The sequence below is a fragment of the Eriocheir sinensis genome, unplaced genomic scaffold (assembly GCF_024679095.1).
Source record: "Eriocheir sinensis breed Jianghai 21 unplaced genomic scaffold, ASM2467909v1 Scaffold1715, whole genome shotgun sequence".
Taxonomy (NCBI): domain Eukaryota; kingdom Metazoa; phylum Arthropoda; class Malacostraca; order Decapoda; family Varunidae; genus Eriocheir; species Eriocheir sinensis.
In genome coordinates, this window is record NW_026111090.1 from 1 (window position 1) to 21,699 (window position 21,699).

Sequence of the window (21,699 nt, forward strand, 5' to 3'; positions counted from 1 at the left end):
GTTGAGTCTGCTGAAGAGGAAGGACTTCTACATCTTGGCCTGGTGCATAAAAGCCAAACCATTCACTCTCACGAGGCACCACCATTGAGTCCTCTAAGAATTTCACCATGACAAAGTTGTCCAACTTCATTAGGTTGGTGCGATACTCCTCATTCACCACCTGTAAAAAATAATCAGCATCACCAATGACTCCTACTTTCCCAGTGAGAGGCTCCTCTTGAATGAACCTCAAAACTTGATGCTACCATTATCTCTCATTGATGCCATATGATTTTTATTATGTTTTTGCACAACCAGCTGACCACAGGGATTCATTACCTCTCCTGCTTTTTCTACCATTACAGGCTGCAAGCTGCCAGCTCCATAATATCCTCTCTCGCCATTTCATGCTAACACTCTTTCAACAAACCTAAGAAACTTCTGTGTCTGTTTCCTACTTTAATAATAACAATAATAATAATAAAGTTAATAAAATATTCTTTCTGCAATTAATAAAGGGGTGCAGATGTTGCAGAGAGGTACTAGAGGGAAATATGAGCAAGTGAGTACCACAGAATGCCTGATAATAAAACTGCATTTTAATTTATGAAAGTAAAGTTCTTTACTGTATATGTTGAAAGAAATTAATAGAAGTAAATTTTAACCCTGATCTTTGTATAGTGACTACAAACCTTTTCGTTGTTAATATCAGCCAGGAAAATTGAATAGTTGCGATATTCTTCCTCATGTATGGGGTCATGCCAGTACTGTGCTTGAACAAGGCTGTCTTGAATCCAACTGAAAAAAACCCATATCTTAAAAAATCAGACAATCCTTGAGACTTTTCAATAAACGGGATGAAATAAGTGAAAAAAAAGTGTGTGTCTTGCTATCATAACCACCCTACCATCGTAATATCTATGGAAATCATTGTGAGAGAGAGAAAGCTATGAGGCCAAAACAATCGTTCAGCTCAGGCTCATCTAAGGTCCAGACATCGTTGCTGCTGAGGAAAGCTGTCGCCCATATAGTCAATATTATTGGATGTGATCTCTCCCACAGGGCTTTAGCTGTTGATAGACTCACAATGTATGTTTAACAATCTCATCAAGGCCACAGTCTCATAGAATGGATGTATTACAGGATTTTGGATGAAAAGATGGTAACTTCTGATGTGCTATACGGCTTGGTAAAACTACAGAATCACACCCAACTCACTCTGATGATTAATTAATACATTATTTCTTTTTAGATTAAACTTGCTAAGCATCACTCTGATAGCCATTTCCATTATTATTACTCATTTCTGAGATTTTAACATGCGAGGAAAACCTTATACATTAGGATATTTAATAAAGATGAACTTATAACCCAATTTGGAGGAGTTTCTAGCTGAAGACCCATCACATGAACATAGGAATATAGGCTGGGAAGGTGTGGTGGGAAACCTAGAAGTTGAGGATTTTCTAAGAGTGGATGACCCGTATGGCTGTGAAACATAAATACATGAGTGTGTGTGAGTGTTTGAAAAGCCCAGTGGAAAACAGCCAAATATGGTGTCCAAAAATTATGTTGTCAGTACTCTCTCTGTCAAGGGACTCTAGTGGTATCAAGATGTTGGGTTGAGGAACTGAACTGTGCTCTCAGTGGGTGTGGACACGTGAAGAAAGAGAGATCAAAGTGAGGCACTTGGTAGAGTGTCAGGTATTGAGGTATCTGGGCAGATTAAAGATGGCCTAGAAGAAATGAGTGGAGGAGGACCTAGCTACTCTTTGTGTTACTGAAGAGGAAGCACTTGATAGACAATTGGGACAATCACTGAATGTCTAATGGCACAATAAAAATGAGAAAATTGACTGAAAAACAGATGATGACAATGATCTCACATAAGCATGATTCAAATAACTGCCTACTAGCCAAATGACTCAGTTACCAAGCAACATTGTATTGGGCAAAATTAGTGCATCTCTGTAGAGACAAAGGGACAGCTGCATTACACCTGTTGTCTCAAGTGTTGAGCATTAAATTGTGTGCTCACAAAATGTGAGCATTCTTTTGTGAAATGTGAGGTTTAGTCACAATTCTACCTAATCACTAAATGCATTTTTTTTTACAAACCAAACAAGTGACCAATGTTCATTCATGAAAATAAAAAAACAAGGGCCAAAGAGAATGAATACAATCTACATTCTTTTAGCATGGCACAAAAAATGACTTATTATCCAGCTTAGTAAATATAAGGGTTTAAACAACAGCAATGAAATGACTGTACTTAAACCTAAGGCAACAGCATATTATAGTAATGGCTCTTCAGATTCTGTATTCAGGAAAATTAACATGTCAACCAGAGTTCCAAGATATGTCAAGAAAAGGGTCCCATATATAAAGCATGTTTTGACTTCACACAAGCAACAAGGGATAGTTGTTTCTACTTACGATATGTAAGATCCGTGGTTTAGAATCTTGCGAACATATTCACAGAAGCGTGACTTGGTTGGGGACTGAGGACAAGATGGCAAACCAAACACACCTTGATGCTGTCCTCCAAATGTTATCAAATTCTTCATTGATGTTGGACAGCGTTGAGCCACAGCACGCCTGTGTATACCTTAATACCATCACCATCCCTTGGAAAACCCCAATGAAAAATTAAAGCTGAGTAAAATAACAGAGATTACTTGAATTTTGATGCTGTTTTGTTATGGAAAACATGCATGAAACATGGGATTTGAAACCCCTGCAATAATGATTGCAAATGATGTTAATTGCATAGTAAAGATATGATGCTAAACTTTGAGTCTGAGCAATCAGCTCACAAGAATAGCATGTGAAACTCAAGTTGGGAGGAATTTTTAAATAGTCACAAAACTTGAGTAATCTCTGTAATAAAATTAGCACACTGCACCAACAAAGCTTTTGCTGAATACTTTCTAAACAAAGAATAACCAACCAAAAGTCACCTTTGCTCACTCTTTCCCCAAGCTCAAACTCAACTCTTATAACATAATGAATACTCGATATATGCTCCTTGGCTTAGGAGCAGCCGCATCTCCTCACAAAGAGTGTCGTTGGGGGAGCAGTTTGGAATCCCAAACACCCCTTGATGTTGGGCACCAAATGTGATGAGATTATGCATAGCTGGCTCAGGGCAACGCTCTGCCACGGCACGGCTAAGAGAGTGTGAATTAGGTGAATTTCATGTGTCATGGTTTCCTGTATTTATAAGTGCAATAACAATATCATAAAATTAATTCATGAAGAAAAAATGAATTATGGACCTCAATAAGTGAAAATTACAAAAGTTGTAAACTTAACTGTCTATAGAGCACAACTTTTTTTAATATATTGCCCATTTTCTACAAAGGAAAGTAATATCATGTACCTTTGAAGCATTGTAGCTTCTCTGTTTTCATGATGTTGGTTTTTAATATAATTGTTTTTCAAAGTAGTTACAGAGTTGAAGATTACTTATTTCAAGTAAAAAAATGTTACTGAATTTGCTGGTGTATAAGAAAACCACTGGACATGAGTTAAAAGGATGGAGAAGGGATAGTTGTCTTGAGTGCCAAGCATAAAATTCTAACCTCTACATCAAACATCAGTAATTTTGGTTATGGGGTTCCTAGTGATGAAGAACATTGCCAAACATTTAAGAGTAAAATAGTTTAAAACTGTTGAGATTACTGAGATCAGCTTCAAGCAATCAATTAATTTTCTATTATGATATTTCAATTGAAAATTTATCCTAATATAGAAAATTAGTTGAGCTGCCTAAATCTTTCAAAGCTATTCAAGGAAACTTACGATTTAATTAAAGCAAGTGTTCAGCAATATATTCTCCGTCATCCCCAAAGATACCATATCTAAAGGATGTAGAGGCTAGTATTCCATACCCAGCCTTTAAGATGACCCATGATTTTCCTTCTTTTATTTTGTTTGTGAGAGGGTCACTTTTAATGACAAATGCAGTAATTATTTTTTCATGAGACTATGGTCAGTCCAGTTTTCTGGGTGCAGACACTGATGTCTGTACTGGTACCTATTCTTCAAACCTCATGTTGACTGGTGCTCTAACAATATCTCTTGGTAACACACAGGTGCCATCTACTTTATGTGATTAAAAAAGACTAAAGTAATACTTACAGGAACTGCCCTCCTTGTGAGAACCCCATGGCATGGTAACCACCTTGAAGCTCAGTGTCATTAGCCAGCTTTTCACATACCTCTTCCACCTGTGTGTTTACATTCCCAAAGTATCCATGTTCCTCATCCTGGAGCAAATATATTCTCAATTAATAATTATCCATCCATCAAGATACTAATTTTACTCATATAAAAAAGCAGACAAATCAATGGTTATTTCCTGCATCAAGAAGGCAGTCCTGTATATAACTGTCTAGTTTTATAAACTGGGGCCGTGGAAGGGTATACGTGTCAGATCAGTAACAGTGCTGTTAGCTCATCCATATAAATACTTTATCTCAAATGCTGGGCTTTTGAAGATTACATGTTTTTACAAAGAAAAAAAATTAAGAGTTCACACAGTTTATAAGACACAAGAGAGACCACAGTGGAACAGAAGAGAAAATCTTTCCCTTGAGTATTTTATGAGTCTGAAGTGAAAGAAACTTTGAGGAAGAACATTTCATCCTAGTGAAGTCCAGAACCTTAGTTTTCATATGTATTTCAACACCAAATGTACATTCTACAAATAGACTTAACACTAAATGTTTTATAAAATCCTACTGCCTACTTTTATAAATTTGTTCTTCTTGAGTTACATATTTCCTTTGTTTCAGATCAATTTGCATTTTGCTTTTTTCCTTTTTGTGTTTGGCTTTTCATTGGAGGAAATAACATGTATACAAAAAATTTCCTTTAAATATACATATTGTCACAACAGAAAAAACATTAAAGAATGGTGTTGAATTGAAAACGTCCATTCTAACCTGTCTCACTTATTACTTACAGCAAGAATGTTGTCACCGATCATGAGAGATCGGACATATATGCCTGGTATCCTCTCCTCAATTAACTTCTTGATGTGGCCCATGCTGAAGAAAAAACAGCATGTGTCTCCTGAAAATAAGAGGAATATATATAAATATATCCATCTCTCTCTCTCTCTCTATGCATATATAAATTAAATATAACACCTGACACAAACACACACACACTAGTAGCATTTATTCATTATGATCAAATTTTTGTATTTCTGCTCCAAGGACTAAATGGATTTAATGAAGCTGATTCTTGTCTTAACACTGACTGCTCTTGCAGTTATAACTGATGAAATATATTATATGGACCCAAAGAAAATGTCTTTGCAAACTCTGTGAACTAAGGCTCTTAACAGCATCAAACATGCCGGGCTGGATGGATCTGTGATTCACCATGCACACTGTCTGAGCATTCTTGTTCAAACTGAGGTGTTTTTAACTTAAAATTACATGAAAAATACGGAGTAGTAGTAGTAGTAGTAACATTATATTTGGGAAGTCACTACAGAAGTAGCAGGGTATTTTCCCTCAATCTTATCTTCCCTCTTAACATCATCTTTCTCGGCTTTCTTTTCCACCCTGTTTGTCGCTTTCCTTTGCCCTCAATGATGTGATGATACGCCCGACACTCGTCAACAGACCGGCTGCTATAGGCCCTAGTCTATCGATTTTAACTTGAGCCCTTGGGCGCAACTCAGGGATTCCCCACGAGACCGTGCTGGTGCCACATCACTCCATTTCTCTCCTCAGAGAGGGTCACTACCTCTCTCTATCTCTCTCTTTTGCATGGCTATGCAGGGTGCGAGAGTGAGATCTACTTGAGCTGTCCATTGTGGCGTAACGCTGAATGGTGTGGCCTGGCGCCTTTTGCCAAGGTCCGTCAGGGGGCAACGTCGCATGAGCCACGTTGCCAAGTGATATGGAAGGTTTACTGAGTCATTGTCTTTCCCTCTAATCCCAAGCCATTCATAACACCATGCAGTCGTATTATGAATGTATATATATATTCCATAAATAGATAACGTACAGACTAACAGAGACAGATCGCCATGTGCAGGTCATCGCTAGATCTGTAAACAATGGGGGTTTCCCTGGGCCAAGCCACAGGGCTTAAGTAGAGTCAATGGACTATGGGTTATGTTATAATAGGTTACACAAGTATATGTTAGGTTCTTTCCTTACTTCTGAGACAAGGGAATTTTCTCCATTTCAGGAATTTTTTAGGGAAACTTTGTAGACCCATTTTTTCAGTGATTTTGCCTCCCCCCCAAAACCCCAGTTCTCCAGACTAATTGTTTGGGGGTTAGGAGGGGCTGGAGTGGTGGAGGGGGAGAAGTAGTTGTTCTGCAGTTTTACCGGACTGTCTAAAAATTATTGCCTTACCCATGCCATGCCATAAGACGACGGGCGTTGGCTTGTCCTGGGCATGACACCCGAGGAGGACCACAAGCAGCAGGGGAAGTGTGAGCCGTACGCTCTTCATCCTGCGTCTTCAACCTGCTAGCTGTCTCAAAGTGGAATCGAGGTATTGACAGCCGTACTCTGGTTGTTTATGGCGAAGTAAGGCCTTGAGTGGGTGCCATATCAGCCTTGGCCCTGCCCCAGATGGTCCTGAACCACACAACTCGTCGCCTTGCAGCTGACGGCCTCCCACACTCACGGGAGGGTTGACATCTGTTGACTCAGTACTGTTGAAGAGGGGCCGTTGCTTTTTTTCAATGCTTCCTTCGTCTTCCTGTGTTGTGTTTCGCCTTTGCAACGGCACTCCATCAGGGAACTCCTCACCACATGGATGTTCTCTCTCTCTCTCTCTCTCTCTCTCTCATTTCCCCTGCACCCCCTCTCTCTCTCTCTCTCTCTCTCTCTCTCTCTCTCTCTCTCTCTCTCTCTCTCTCTCTCTCATTTCCCCTGCACCCCCTCTCTCTCTCTCTCTCTCTCTCATTTCCCCTGCACCCCCTCTTTCTCTCTCTCTCTCATTTCCCCTGCACCCCCTCTCTCTCTCTCTCTCTCTCTCTCTCTCTCTCTCTCTCTCTCTCTCTCTCTCTCTCTCTCTCTCTCTCTCTCTCTCTCTCATTTCTCTCTCTCTCTCTCTCTCTCTCTCTCTCTCTCTCTCTCTCTCTCTCTCTCTCTCTCTCTCTCTCTCTCTCTCTCTCTCTCTCTCTCTCTCTCTCTGTCTCTCTCTCTCTCTCTCTCTCTCTCTCTCTCTCTCTCTCTCTCTCTCTCTCTCTCTCTCTCTCTCTCTCATTTCAGTCCCTACCCCTCTCTCTCTCTCTCTCTCTCTCTCTCTCTCTCTCTCTCTCTCTCTCTCTCTCTCTCTCTCTCTCTCTCTCTCTCTCTCTCTCTCTCTCTCTCTCTTGTTGCAACGCATTGAGACCGATCTCACACGTGGCTAAATCACCTCTTTGTTATAGGTAGATCAGCCCGCTAAGCACCCAGCAGAGACTTAACCTGTGAGTCAGTTAGCATAATTAGGATGTTGAGGGATTTCAGAGTTAGTAGTCCGAAACCGGTCGGCGCGCTGTGTGACTAAAGAGAGACGGCCTCATAATTTCCTAAACGACCCCAGAACCTCCTATTCGAGCCTGCTTGCATTGTCAGTAATACTTATTTTTAGCTAACGAACTACCCTACCCCTTCTAAATAATCCTTAATTCCCAACACACTCCTAGGGTCTCCTTTATTGTGGAGAATGGCACCCACCTCCTCCAATGCATTTTTATGGAGTTGCTCTAAATGAGTCCGCATCTCTAATTTAAAGGGAAGTAAATTAAGCTTCCTCACCTTTTATTTTAAAGGAAGTTGAAGGTTATGTATAGGGTAAATCTGCACTCTGACTATGATACGTCACGGGTGTAACATGTATATAGGCCGAGTAGGTCCTCACTGACTTTGATTGATTGATTGATAGTTTATTGTTGCAAGTAAAACAACAAAGGAGAAGGGAGGAGCATGCCATCCCAACCCCCAGGCAGTACAGAGTGTGATTATACAACTTAGGATACATGTGAAAGTAGCACCAGGAAACTAAAAAGATACATTTTGTCACGTGATATACTGACTTTACCTCTTTTTATAGTGTAGCTCTTACTCTTTTATTTTAAAGGAAGGGTGTAGCATAATGATTTAAGATCCTCACTCTGAATATGGTAAAGAGAGTGTAGCATTTTATAAGTAAAGAAGATTTATTTAAGAGGAGAAAAAGAATAGAAGCAGCTCGGGGAGGTATATAGAGGTCGCCGCATGCCTCTTCCAGATAGGTTAGCCCTACTACTTAAATTTTAGCTGAAGGTACTAGGGTCTCCTTGATTTATTATGGAGAATGGCACCTTCCTCAACTTTTATTTTAAAGGAAGTTGCTTTAAGTAAGTCCGTATCTCTTTAAAGGGAAGTGAAGATTTTATGGGTAAAGAAGATTTATTTAAGAGGAGAGAAAGAATTAATAGAAGAAGCTCGGGGAGGTTGAGGTCGCTGCATAGCTACCTCATCCATGTAGATTCGCCCCTGACCGCAGTGTTAGGTGTATGTGAAGCCACTAAGGCAAAACCGCTAACTGGGTGGTTACACCGACTTTATTTGTATATTCAAGTACTCATGAGGAGAGCAACTTCTACAAATCACCGAGATTGTCCCCAAGTATACTTTTGAATCTATCCGTGGTCTTGTAGCAGTGGCCCCTATAAATGGACACACACTCTCCCGGTGACTCCTCAGAAAATGTGGCGCGGAAGCGCAGACTCGTGTTTTCGTTCGTCCTGTCTCCTGTGCCAGTCAAACTTTCTGTCCCTATTGTCAGTGTCGCGTTCGTGTCTTGTGTGTCTTCAATGTTAACTTCTCTTGTTACTCGTTTATCTTCCACTGTCTGTCCTCGTCCTGCTACAGTTATCTTTTACATATTGTTCTACATTCACACCGACACATAAATGTTATCTACACTAAATAACATTCACATACACGCACATACACGTATTTAACAACGTTTCGTTTGTGTTGTGTCTGTGCTAATGAACTGTGTGATTTTTATCCCCCTCCCCCAGAGACACGCCAGTCCTCGTCGACAGACCGACTTGGTCAGCTAGATTTCGATCGCCGATAGAGTCGGTCTGTCGGCTCCCTGCTACGGGCCGCCTATCGCAAAGGCCCGTGCTCCCTCGTGCAAGAGGGAGCAATCTCCCCCCCACTCCTCCTCAAAGATTTATCCCCTAGTATCACTAGGGAAAACGGGCCCTTGTCCTAAGACGGCCCTTAAGACTTAAGAGTGCAAAAATGCTCCCTCCCTGCGCGGGGGAGCACGGGCTAAGCTTATTGGCGGCCCGTAGCAGGATGCCGACAGACCGACTCTATCGGCGATCGAAATCTAGCCGACCGAGTCGGTGTGTCGACGAGGACTGGCGTGTCTCTGTGATTTTTATCAATAAAGCACACAGTTCATTAGCACAGACACAACACAAACGAAACGTTGTTAAAGTGTATGTGCGTGTATGTGAATGTTGTTTAGTGTAGATAACATTTATATGTCGGTGTGAATGTAGAACAATATAGCCGCCCTCATGCCGTCCCAATCCCTGGTGCAGAGTTAGCCAGGATCTTCATTCTTTCATCCCCTTGACTGGCCACCTCTGGAGCAGCCTTCCTTCGTCTGTTGTTTCCTCCTTCCTACATGAACGCTTTTAGGAGGGAATCATCAAGGCGCCTCTTCAATCTGATCTGACCTTTTTTTATATTTTTTACTGTTCTGGGCTTGAAGCGCCTCCAGAACTGTAAGACAAAGAGGCAGGTGTAGGTGTGTACATTCTTTATTGCATTAATGAAATAAAACAACACCGCAATAAGAAGACAACACACGACACGACATCATACCGAACCGATCAAACCCAGGGTCAGCACGGCAGGTGTCGCTCAGCCGGACCACCTAACCCAAGACCAGCCCCCGTTGTTACCGAAGCCACCGTTGTTACCGAAGCCACCGTAGTTATCGTAGCCACCGTAGTTATCGTAGCCACCGTAGTTATCATAGCCACCGTTGTTATCGTAGCCACCGTTGTTACCGAAGCCGCCGTTGTTACCGAAGTAGCCGCCGTAGCCGCCGTAACCGCCGAAGCCTCCAAAGTTACTGTAGGTACTACCGGATCCAAATCTTACAACCTCAGCCCCGGCTCCTCCTTTGTTGCTAAGGACTCCCTGTTAGGATACGAAGAGAGAGAGAGAGAGAGAGAGAGAGAGAGAGAGATTAATTAAAGAAGTATTTATTTCTATATCAGAAAAAAATCTCTCTCTCTCTCTTACACACACACACACACACACACACACACACACACAAACACACACACACACACACACACACACACACACACACACACACACACACACACACACATAAACATATTCACAAACACACACAAACAAACACAAAAGCACACAAGTAAACACAAGAGCACACAGAAACACACACACACACACACACACACACACACACACACACACACACACACACACACACACACACACACAATCAAACAATCAAACACAAACAAACGCACACATGCAAACACGCAAATACAAACACACAAACACAAACGCAGGCGGTGGCTGAGTGGATAGCGTGACGGCGCCGCATTCAGGACGACGCGGGTTCGCGCCCCGCCTGGTGCCACAAGCTGGAACTTCCCACATGCTGTCCAGATGATCACTTATCAACCCGGACTTTAAATTCAAGGATCAAAGATGAGCTCCGGGGGGGGGCAGCATGAATGCAAGATGTCGCTACTATAAAACGCTTGCCTGCACCACAACAAGCTGGAGCCGACCATCAGGTCCTACCGGCGCCATAGGCGAAAACGTAAAAGAACAAACAAACAAGCAAATACAAAGTAATTCACAAACACACACACACACACACAGAAACACAAACACACACTCACGGCACTTGCTGTTGAGGCCTTCTGGCCATTAAAGACTGGATATGGGGCTGGGGCGTAGGCCGGTTCCGGAGGCGGAGGCGTGGCCTGGTCCTGTGCTGTGAGACGATGATCATCGGGATTATATCAGTAAAAATATCTGTTCAACAACAACTAGCTACTACTACTACTACTACTGCACTACTGCTATTACTACTACTACTGCACTAGTACTACTACTACTTCTACTACTAATAATAATATAAGTTACTCTCCTTTGGTCAGTTAGCCTGTTTTCACCAGTACCCGGGTTCTTTCTAGTTCCTGCGCTTATCGGTCAGTCAGTCTGCCTTTTAATTTGTCCGTTTATTTCTCTTTCTTCCAGTACCCGCGTTCTTGCTAGTTCCTGCGCCTATCTGTCAGCCTGTTTCTCTCTCCACCAGTACCGGGTTCTTGCTAGTTGCTGCGCCTATCAATCAGTCTGTCTTTCCACCAGCCAGTTCGCCTTCCGTCGGTCGGTGTTTTTACTCACCGGCAGGGGCAGGAGCAGATGTGGTGGGCAGGATTTGCATGAACACCACCACCATCACCACCGCTGCCGTACACCGCAGACCACCACGAAGCCGGCGACCCATTGCTGGAGGAGGGGAAGAACACGGTGCGAAGACTGTGGGCTTCTCTGCGCTGGGAGGGAGGCGAGACACTGGCAACACTGCTGGGGCGAAGGGAGAGTCAGAGAGAGAAGGGGCTGCGTGTTGCTGAGACTCCGCAATGACCAATGGCTGCTTCTCCGCTTTATAAGGGCCATGGAAGTAAGATGAGAGGAGTGTTCCCTTTCTGTCAGATTACGTCTGGTTCCTGCGAAATTTGACCTTTAAAAATTAGACATCATTATTTTAATTTCAGCCACTTTTGTTTGAGCTTTAATGTCAACGCGTACTGAATTGTGATCGCAAGAACCGAGATGTTCTCCTACCTTAACCTTACCGACTAAATTTTCCCGGGTTACTATAAGATCTAAACTGCTATTTAGTCGAGTTGATTCGATCGGTAACCATTTGGTTTAGGTAATTATGCTCTAAAAATTCAAACACTGAGGGAGATTCAGCTTCTGTACCAGAGAGTGATGTCCAATCAATGCGAGGGAGATAAAGTCTCCAAACATATATAACTGAGTTGCTATTTAGTGATTGTTGCAAAACGTTATTCATTTCAATATCATCATCGAGTGATCACCCCGGAGGCCTGTAGGTCACGGATATGTTTAGTTTATTTTTTACAGTATTCACTCGCACGCACAAATGTTCAACATTAATATCTCCTGCTGGTGTTATAGCCAGTAGCGCGCGCGCACACACACACACACACACACACACACACACACACACTTTTTCTCTCCTTATCCTCCAGTGTTTTGTTTCAATTTTAATTGAAGAATAGAGAGTTAGAGTTGTAGGAAGCCTATAGGGGAGAGAGGGGGAGGAGGAGAGGGGCAGAGTGCACAGCCCGCGTCCGGGCTTATAACGCGGACGCGGGGCTTTCCGCGTCTCCTTTCAGAGCGGGCGAAAACTGGCCGCCACCCGCACGAAGGTGTAGGGAGGCAGGAGAAAGACAAGAAAATGTAGTGAAAGCCAGGGAAAGCAAGGTCATTCATTGGAGGAAAGGAGAGACAAAAATAGAGCTGGAGGAGGAAGGGAGATAAAGGAATAAGATTAATAAAATGAAAGACCAAAAATTAAGATAGATGGCAGAGTAAAAAGAGAATCAGGGAAAAAGGAGAGAAGGGAGATTGAAGATGAGGAAGTAAACACGAGGGAGAAGAGCATCAAAATTTTTCCTTTATATTAAGTTAAGAATAAAAAGTGAAACACGAAAATGAACTCACAACAAAACACATTGAAATCAACCAGGATACTGAATGAGTTTTCTCCGGAGAGATGCGCCGTGTGAAAGGGGCCGTAGATAGTGGGACCAATGAGTAGACTGTGTACCAGAACTGACACGCCATCTTACTAGCGTCAAGAATAACAAACTTAAAAAAAAGCTATTCCTTGTTGATAGTGAGACAAAAAAAGTCGGGTCTTGTGCTACTACTACGACTACTTCTACTACTGCTACTGCTACCACTGCATCTACTACTACTACTACTACTACTACTACTACTACTACTACTACTACATAAATGGGGAGTTCATTTTAGGGTCCTTTCCTTTCTAACCTTCCCTTCCCTTTCCTTTCTTGCCTGCCCTTCTCTTCCCTTCCCCTTCCTTCTATTCTCTTCCCTTCCCCTTCCTTGACTTCCCTTCCCTTCCCCTTCCTTCCCTTCCCCTTCCTTCCCTTTCCTTTCCTTCCCCTTCCTTCCCTTTCCTTCCTTTTCCTTCCCTTCCCTTCTCTTCCCTTCCCCTTCCTTCTATTCCCTTCCCTTCCCCTTCCTTGACTTCCCTTCCCTTCCCATTCCTTCCCTTTCCTTCTTTTTCCTTCCTTTCCCTTCTCTTCCCTTCCCTTCCCCTTCCTTGACTTCCCTTCCCTTCCCCTTTCTTCCCTTTCCTTCCCTTCCCTTCCTTTCCCCTTCCTTGACTTCCCTTCCCTTCCCTTTCCTTCCCTTCCTCGTCCTTATATAGTTCCCTTTGCCTTTTACCTTATGGATACACGAAGCAATGTGGGAAAAGCGATACCAACACAACACAATCCTCATGCTGTTGCTAGTAGTGTCCGATCCTTAAATGCATCGCTCACCCTCTTACCTCTCGGTCCGTAGGAAAGGAATGGAAAGTTACCGGGTGGGCGCGTTGTGCGTATTGTATTTGCCAGTTACAGAACCCCAAAACTGTCGCCTCCATGTAGATAACGATAATCATAATATCAAAATCGTTACTTTCTGATGTTGTTTTTGCATTAGGTGTGGGTCAGGCAGCGGAAAATACGATGCAGCGTCCTTGGTACGATAATTTGGTACGCTGGACATGATGAGGGTACAAAATTTTCTTTGCTGCGCCATATTCTTCAACTTGTTGGCGCCCAAGTATACATATTTGACAAAATTTTCGTAGGAGTTTCCGGCATTTCTAGGAGTAGTTTTCTGACCCTGATGGTAGTTTGACCCTTCTTCTGTGCCATGAACCTAAAAAAAAACACTCACTACAACCCGATTGATCCCCTCGTTGAACTTTGAAAATAGTTGATGTCGGAGGAGGAAGCGTCTGATAACACCGATCAAACTCTTCCGTCGGCGCCGTTGTTGGCAAGGAAAGATTACGGCGGAGAAACTAGGAAATATTTGGGTAAACTGATTCTGGGGGTCTGCTGTTGTTTGTTCTTTCTTAGTGTTCCTTCACTGGATATATTTAAGGACCTGTGTGTTCGGGTATCAATCTGTGTTTTATTTACGTATTTTGTATTTATCCCTTCATCAATTGCTTTGCTTGCTTTCTCGATTACTACCTTCCTTTTTTCCTTTCTCTTCGTCGTTCTGTTTATGTGCATTTTTTTTCTTTGTCTTTCCTGCCATGTTTTTTTCTTATTTGCATTGTTTTTTATTTTCTCTTTCCTACTTCATTTCAAGTGTTTCCGTCTTTCCTTTTCTCTTTTTCTTTCTTTTCAGTATTCTCATTATTCGTTTTTCTCTTATTCTTTCATTTTCTTTCGTTTCTCTTCCTCTTTACTCTTTTCATTTATTTACTTTCTTGATTTTCCTTCGTTTTCTTTCTTTCCTTCTTTTGCTTTCTAGCTGTGAGTGTTTTACCTAGTTGTATTTGCATAGTTGTGATGTACAGAAACAGTTACACTCGTGGGGGCCGTCTCCGAATCTCAGTTCATCATGTTTAACTTTGAACTCATGTGTGTCGAGGGGGTTGTTGTCGTGTTGGTGTTTTATTCATTGAAATAAAGAACAAACACACCTGCCCGGCCTGAGCGGGGGTCGAACCGCTGCCTGCCACGCCGCGATGTATGTGTGTGTGTGAGAGAGAGAGAGAGAGAGAGAGAGAGAGAGGTTATTTATATAGATTATTATTATTTTTTTTTTTTTACGTCGTGGCCTATTGCGCCGGTAGGCTTCTTCCCGGTGGGGCCTGTTGGTCGGCCCAGCCAGTTATCGCGCAGGCATTTTTTTTACAGCACAGAGAGCAACTCGAGGGCAACAAAAAGATGTAAAAAAAAGCCCGCTAACTGTTGCTCTCATGTAGCGATTAGCATAGAGTGGCCAAAAGAGAGGTCAATTTCGGGTGGAGAGGTGTCTTGATACACTCTTCTTGAAAGAGGTCAAGTCATAGGCAGGAGGAGATGCTGGTTAACTCTTGCTTAAGGGGTTTGGACAGTATAGGGATGAGCATGAGTAGAAAGTCGTGTGCAGCGGGGCCGCGGGAGGGGAGAAGCCATGAAGTTAGCAAGTTCAGAAGAGCAGTCAGCATGGAAATATCAATAGAAGACAAAGAGATGCAACATGGCGGCGGAATTTAAGAGGTATACAAGGTTGTCAGTAAGAGGAGGAGAGATGATGCAGAAAACTTTTTTTCTCTCTCTCTCTCTGTTGGTCAAGTTTGTCTTTTTACCGTCCCCTTGACACTGCCCTGGCTTCCCTTTCTCAGGGCACCTCCCTCCCAGCGCTGAGTAGCCTACGATGACCATTTCCTGAGCTTCCTATGAGTAACCCTGCCAGGTGGGGGTGGATATAGAGTTCACGAGGTTACTGTTGTCTTACTGCTGCACCACAGGCCATTTTAAAGCATCATGATAAGTAAGAGCTTTCCGGTATGAAGACATCGTCGTCATCATTAAACAAAAAAGCGAAACGATGCCATTTATCAATATTTTGTCGAGAAGGACGTTTTAAGACATTCTGTCGCATGGAGTGACACTAAGCATCTAGGGATATGTTTCTAATGAACTGTAGATCTCGTAATTGTGACTAAATTAACGCGTGTTGTAATTGATGAGTGACAAAATAAGAAATAGTGTTGGTTCATCTATAAAACAAAAAGTAATGTGAGCAAGAAAGAGGGCTCTGGCAGTTCACGGGTGGGAGGTTAAAAACCGTCTCGCTCAAGACAAGAACGCCAGAAAAGATATCTATACACCAGTCCAGTCACAGTCAGTCACAGCTGCTAGTGTCTCGCCTCCCTTCCAGCGCTGAGCAGCTCATAGCCTTCGTTCCGTGTTCCTCCCCTCCCCCAGGAATGGGTCGCCGGCATCATGGTGGTGGTCTGTGGTGTGTGGGAGCGGTGGTGATAGTGTTCATGCAAGTCCTGCCCGCCACGTCTGTTCCTGGTCCTGCCGGTGAGTAAAAACACCGACCGACGGACGACAGGGAGGTGAACTGACTGGTGGAAAGACAGGCTGGCTGATAGGCGCAGGAACTATCAAGAACTCGGGTACTGGTGCAAAGACAGGCTGACTGATAGGCGCAGGAACTATCAAGAACTCGGGTACTGGTGCAAAGACAGGCTGACTGATAGGCGCAGGAACTATCAAGAACTCGGGTACTGGTGGAAAGACAGGCTGACTGATAGGCGCAAGAACTAGCAAGAACTCGGGTACTGGTGCAAAGACAGGCTGACTGATAGGCGCAAGAACTAGCAAGAACTCGGGTACTGGTGCAAAGACAGGCTGACTGATAGGCGCAGGAACTATCAAGAACTCGGGTACTGGTGCAAAGACAGGCTGACTGATAGGCGCAAGAACTAGCAAGAACTCGGGTACTGGTGGAAAGACAGGCTGACTGATAGGCGCAGGAACTGGTTACCTCAGGAACTAGCAAGAACTCGGGCTGTTGGAGAGAGAAACAGGCTGAGTGATAGAAATACAATGTTATATTATTATTATTACTATTATTATTATTATTATTATTATTATTATTGTTGTTGTTATTGTTGTTATTGTTGTACATATTATATTGTTACTTATAAAATCGTCATCTTCACAGGACAGCATGAGCCCTTCATCACGCATTCGCCATGGTCTACGGGACAGGTCACCGTCACCGTCACCGCAGATGGTAAAGAGAATCGAAGGCCGGCCGTTTCGTGCATGGAGTGAAGTTGTGGTAGAGTAGATGCCGCGCGCTTGGCTGGTGCATACAACCAACCGCCATATAACAGTAAATATTAGCGCTGACGTCTAAAGAAGCGTGTGTTATTTTAAGTTAAAGAGAATTGACCGGTATCCTGGTCTGTACTCAGTGATGGAGAACTAAGGTCTGCGACTATGAAATGAGGCGTCTGGCGGAGAATAATACAAAGGCGCCAACCCCTTCATTAAAAATGAAATAATGCTATCCTGCAGTCCCTCAGACAATCAACCTTCATATGCTTGTGCCAGATGTATAGAAGCACAACTGACCAGATTATATTGTTACTGATATAACTGTGATGGTGGTCGTCTTCACAGGACAGGGTAGGATCATCAACCCTTCACCTTCACGTCCGGGGCAGAAAACCGCCACCATATACAGCACTGCAATCTTTGACGGCGAAAAGGCCACACGAGCAAGCTCCGTGAGTGTTTCCTGTGTGTGTGTGTGTGTGTGTGTGTGTGTCTGAGAGAGAGAGAGAGAGAGAGAGAGAGAGAGAGAGAGAGAGAGAGAGAGAGAGAATGTTTTTTGCTATACAAACAATCATTACGTCTATATTTAATCTCTCTCTCTCTCTCTCTCTCTCTCTCTCTCTCTCTCTCTCTCTCTCTCTCCGTATCCTAACAGGGAGTGCTCAGCAACAAAGGAGGAACCGGGGCTGAGGTTGTGCGATTTGGATCCCCTTTTCTATTCAGTAGCTTCGGTGGCAATGACGGCTACGGAGGCTACAGCGGCTACTTCGGCTTCGGTAGCAACGGTAACAACGGCCGCTTCGGTAACAATGGCGGCTTCGGTAACAACGGCCGCTTCGGTAACAACGGCGGCTTCGGCAACAACGGCGGCTTCGGTAACTTCGGTGGCTTTGACTACTTTGGCTGACGGTGGGGATCTTGATGGCTACGACGGGTACGGTAACTAAGATAACAACGGCGGATATAGATGACTTCGGTTACTTCGACTGTCGATGGGCATGTTGTTGACTAAGATCAGTCCGTACATGGCAAAGAGTGTTTTAGCTTTTCTGATTTCTGTTTTCAATATTTCTGTGTGTCTTGTAATATGTTGATGTGTTTAAAGAACGTAACACACCTACTCCTGCCTCTATGTCTTAGCGTTCCAGAGGCATTTGAAGGCCAGAACAGAATCACAGTAGAAGGACAGATCAGGCCGGAGAGACGTCTGATGCTGCCCTCCTGAAAGCGTTCATCTTGGAAGGAGGAAACACAGCCAGTGTTGCCGTTTATGGTACGAACGTACCAGATTTGGTACTCTTCGGTGTACAAAGTACGACTTCCACTAGATCTGGTACTAAATAGAGAAATGGTATTTTTGTTATATACATTGTGGAAATAAAATTAATAGTAAATTGTATCATATTTATGTCCTGCCATGTACTTCGTTAGTGTTCAACACCTTCAGCAACCCAAGAGGAGATAGATTTACATTTTTAAAGGTATGTAGACCAGTAAATAATGTTGTATTTACTCAATCTGGCACATTTTGTTCTCCTTTGGTACTTTTTACTGGTGCAATCTGGTACTACCTACTGAGCGGCAAGTCACTCCAGATTTTTGGGGTTTCATCCAGATTTCCAGATCATGAAATTCCCAGATTTTCTTTGAATTCAGCAAGAATTTTATCCACATTTCCAGAATTGAGAGAGAGAGAGAGAGAGAGAGAGAGAGAGAGAGAGAGTGGTAGAAGATTAATCCCCTCTGAAGGGAAACGGGCCTTTGTCGTATGTGACGGCCCGTCGCTGTGATGGCAGGTTGAACCCGGGGCCCCCGCCGGCTGGCGTGCCAGGCGGGGAAACGGTTGCACAAGGCAGCCCGTAGCAGAGCCGAGCGAGCAACTCAACAGTCTATAGGTGGCCTAGAGGCCGGGAGATCGAATTGCTCGCTCGACGAGTGCTGGCGTTCCACTGATTTGCCTGTAAAGCTTCTATGTGATGCATCGTCTCATGGCTTAGGAGCAGTAATTGCCCATGTAATGCCGGACGAGTCAGAAAGACCTATTGCATTTGCTTCTCGTTCACTTAATCAAGCGGAGAAAAACTATTCACAGATTGAAAAGGAGGGATTAGCACTAGTGTATGGTGTAACTAAGTTTCACATGTACTTATATGGGAAAGCCAAATTTACCTTAGTCACAGACCACAAACCTCTTCTTGCAATACTGGGTGAAAAGGCAGGTTTACCAACCTTGGTAGCCGCCAGATTGCAAAGGTGGGCAGTCAAACTAGCAGCTTATTCTTATGAGATAGAGTATCGTTCTACCAAGAAAATGGGAAATGCGGATGCCTTATCACGTTTGCCAGTGGAAAGGGCTCCAGAGGAACATAATGGAAGTGTACTCATGGTAGAATGTCATAACTTACCTAGAGAGAGAGAGAGAGAGAGAGAGAGAGAGAGAGAGAGAGAGAGAGATGCGACATGTTTTTGTCCGGAGCAGGGTTGCCATTTGGTATCAAATTAGGGTAAATTTGGTATTGAGAAATCCGTTTGGTATTGAAGCACCGTGACTGGTTTTAGACTTAAATTTGGTAGTGAAACGAAATAAATTTGGTATTGAACTAGAAACAAGAATAAATAAAATAGTGTGTGTGACACACACACACATACACGGCCCGGTAGCTCAGGGTAGAGCGTCTGGCTCACAACCAGAAGGACCGAGGTTCGATTCCCCGGCCGGGTGAAGATAAATTGGGTTAATCTTCTTTCACGTGTAGCCCCTGTTCACCTAGCAGTGAGTAGGTACGCGACGTCAGGCAAGGAGTTGTGACCTCGTTGTCACGGTGTGTTGTGTGTGAGTGGTCTCAGTCCTACCCAAAGATCGGTACTACGAGCTCTGTGCTCTTACGTAAAGCCCCAAATACACTGCCGAATTTTGGCTCACGAATGTGCGCGAATATGCAAATCATCCTGTGCCGCGAACAAGTTCGGCATCTTTCTTGCCTGTTCTTGGTCGTTCGGGGACATGTCTGCGTCCACCACGCGACTTTTGACAGTTGGTCACGAGCGCCACGAAAGTTTCATGTTGCATGAAAAATTCGCGGCCGTTCGCCGAATGTGCACGAATGCAAAATGGACGCCGTATTGTCGCCGAAATGTCGCCGACATGTCGCAGACAATTCGGCGTCCGATTCGCGGTGTTTGGCGAATTGTCGCCGAATTTTGACCGTTGAAATTTTAATTTTATTGGCAAATTTGCCGCCGACATGTCGCCGACTATTCGGGGACATGTCTCCGACATGTCGCCGAATGGCCAAGACTATTCGGGGACATGTCCCCGAATATCCGGCGAATTAATCACGACACGGCAAACGGGTCGCGGTGGTAGGTGTACACGGGGGTCTATCTATCTATCTATCTATCTATTTGTATTATCTTTCTATTTATCTATCTATCTATCTATATATCTATATCTATATCTATCTATCTATCTATCTATCTCTATATCTATCTATCTATCTATCTATCTATCTATATCTATCTATCTATCTATCTATCTATCTATCTATCTATCTATCTATCTATCTATCTATATCTATATCTATCTCTCTCTCTCTCTCTCTCTCTCTCTCTATTTATCTATCTATCTATCTATATATCTCTATCTCTATCTATCTATCTATCTATCTATCTATCTATCTATCTATCTATCTATATCTATATCTATCTATCTATCTATCTATATCTATCTATCTATCTATCTATCTATCTATCTATCTATCTATATATCTATCTATCTATCTATCTATCTATATTTATGTATTATCTTTCTATTTATCTATCTATCTATCTATATATCTCTATCTCTATCTATCTATCTATCTATCTATCTATCTATATCTATCTATCTATCTATCTATCTATCTATCTATATCTATATTTATCTATCTATCTATCTATCTATCTATCTATCTATCTATCTATCTATCTATCTATCTATCTATCTATCTATCTATCTATCTATCTATCTATCTATCTATCTATCTATCTATCTATCTATCTATCTATCTATATATATATATATATATATATATATATATATATATATATATATATATATATATATATATATATATATATATCTATATATATATATATATATATATATATATATATATATATATATATATATATATATACGGAATAAAGTAATACTATAATAATAAATAGTAAACAAGAAAATATGAAAAACAAGAAGAATCATGAATATATAAAATAGGTATGGAACTAACATTTTCATTTATTTCATAATTAATTTACTATTTATTACTTTATTTATTTCTTAATATCATTATTCTGCCATTATTTAACCTTTGTTTCATTTTCAGTTATTTAGATTTATTTCTTCTTTCAGTTACTGGTTTGTTTATTAATATTACGTAAACACGTAAACATTCATTCATTCTAAAATATTTGTAGGAGAGCAAAACAAAAACAAGTCACATTTATACATTTTATTACGCATGCTATCATACATATTACCACACATGGTATTTACTCGCCCACAATTCTGTCCTGCCAGGTCACTGGGGAGCTCAGTGTCTCAGTCACATTGGTATTCTCTTCCGAGTAGCACCGTTATAAAAAAACTTTCCTAAGTGCCACACAAAAGGATTCATCATGTCCTCGAACACTTTCCGTTCAACTTAATATTGTGATTTTTCGTGGGATTTCCAGATTTTTTAAGCCCAGATTCCCAGACAAATAGTAAAGACCATCTGGCAACCCTCCTCCAGCCAGTGTCTTGC

At 42.5% G+C, this 21,699-nt stretch overlaps 2 protein-coding genes and 1 long non-coding RNA gene across 3 annotated transcripts; 1 reads left to right on the top strand and 2 right to left on the bottom strand.

Annotated features, from left to right (window-relative positions):
• Nucleotides 1-11: 11 nt before the first annotated feature.
• Nucleotides 12-6,752, bottom strand: LOC126990531 (palmitoyl-protein thioesterase 1-like; the record flags this gene model as incomplete). The annotated part of the gene is made up of 7 exons (XM_050849128.1): nucleotides 6,363-6,752; nucleotides 4,949-5,058; nucleotides 4,123-4,250; nucleotides 3,043-3,149; nucleotides 2,416-2,467; nucleotides 672-777; nucleotides 12-160 (listed from the first exon to the last, which is right to left on the bottom strand). Coding segments are annotated over exons 1-7 (752 nt in total), but the record flags the coding sequence as incomplete, so codon positions are not given.
• A 3,004-nt stretch (nucleotides 6,753-9,756) lies between these two features.
• Nucleotides 9,757-12,013, bottom strand: LOC126990530 (heterogeneous nuclear ribonucleoprotein A3-like). The gene is made up of 3 exons (XM_050849127.1): nucleotides 11,406-12,013; nucleotides 10,898-10,992; nucleotides 9,757-10,157 (listed from the first exon to the last, which is right to left on the bottom strand). Exons 1-3 carry the CDS (start codon nucleotides 11,506-11,508, stop codon nucleotides 9,876-9,878), a joined length of 480 nt encoding a protein of 159 aa, XP_050705084.1. The 5' UTR covers nucleotides 11,509-12,013; the 3' UTR covers nucleotides 9,757-9,875.
• A 3,908-nt stretch (nucleotides 12,014-15,921) lies between these two features.
• LOC126990534 (uncharacterized) lies at nucleotides 15,922-18,307 on the top strand. The gene is made up of 4 exons (XR_007744510.1): nucleotides 15,922-16,147; nucleotides 16,794-16,865; nucleotides 17,258-17,364; nucleotides 17,568-18,307. It is a non-coding gene; the product is annotated as an uncharacterized LOC126990534 (long non-coding RNA).
• Nucleotides 18,308-21,699: the final 3,392 nt, after the last annotated feature.

Bases quoted from the DNA above. Each gene is read 5' to 3' on its own strand.
- LOC126990530 (XM_050849127.1), bottom strand. From the start codon at position 11,508: ATGGGTCGCCGGCTTCGTGGTGGTCTGCGGTGTACGGCAGCGGTGGTG. The intron at 10,993-11,405 runs GTGAGTAAAAAC...ATCGTCTCACAG, and splicing joins ATCTGCTCCTGCCCCTGCCG to CACAGGACCAGGCCACGCCT. The intron at 10,158-10,897 runs GTGAGTGTGTGT...GTATCCTAACAG, and splicing joins AGGCCTCAACAGCAAGTGCC to GGAGTCCTTAGCAACAAAGG.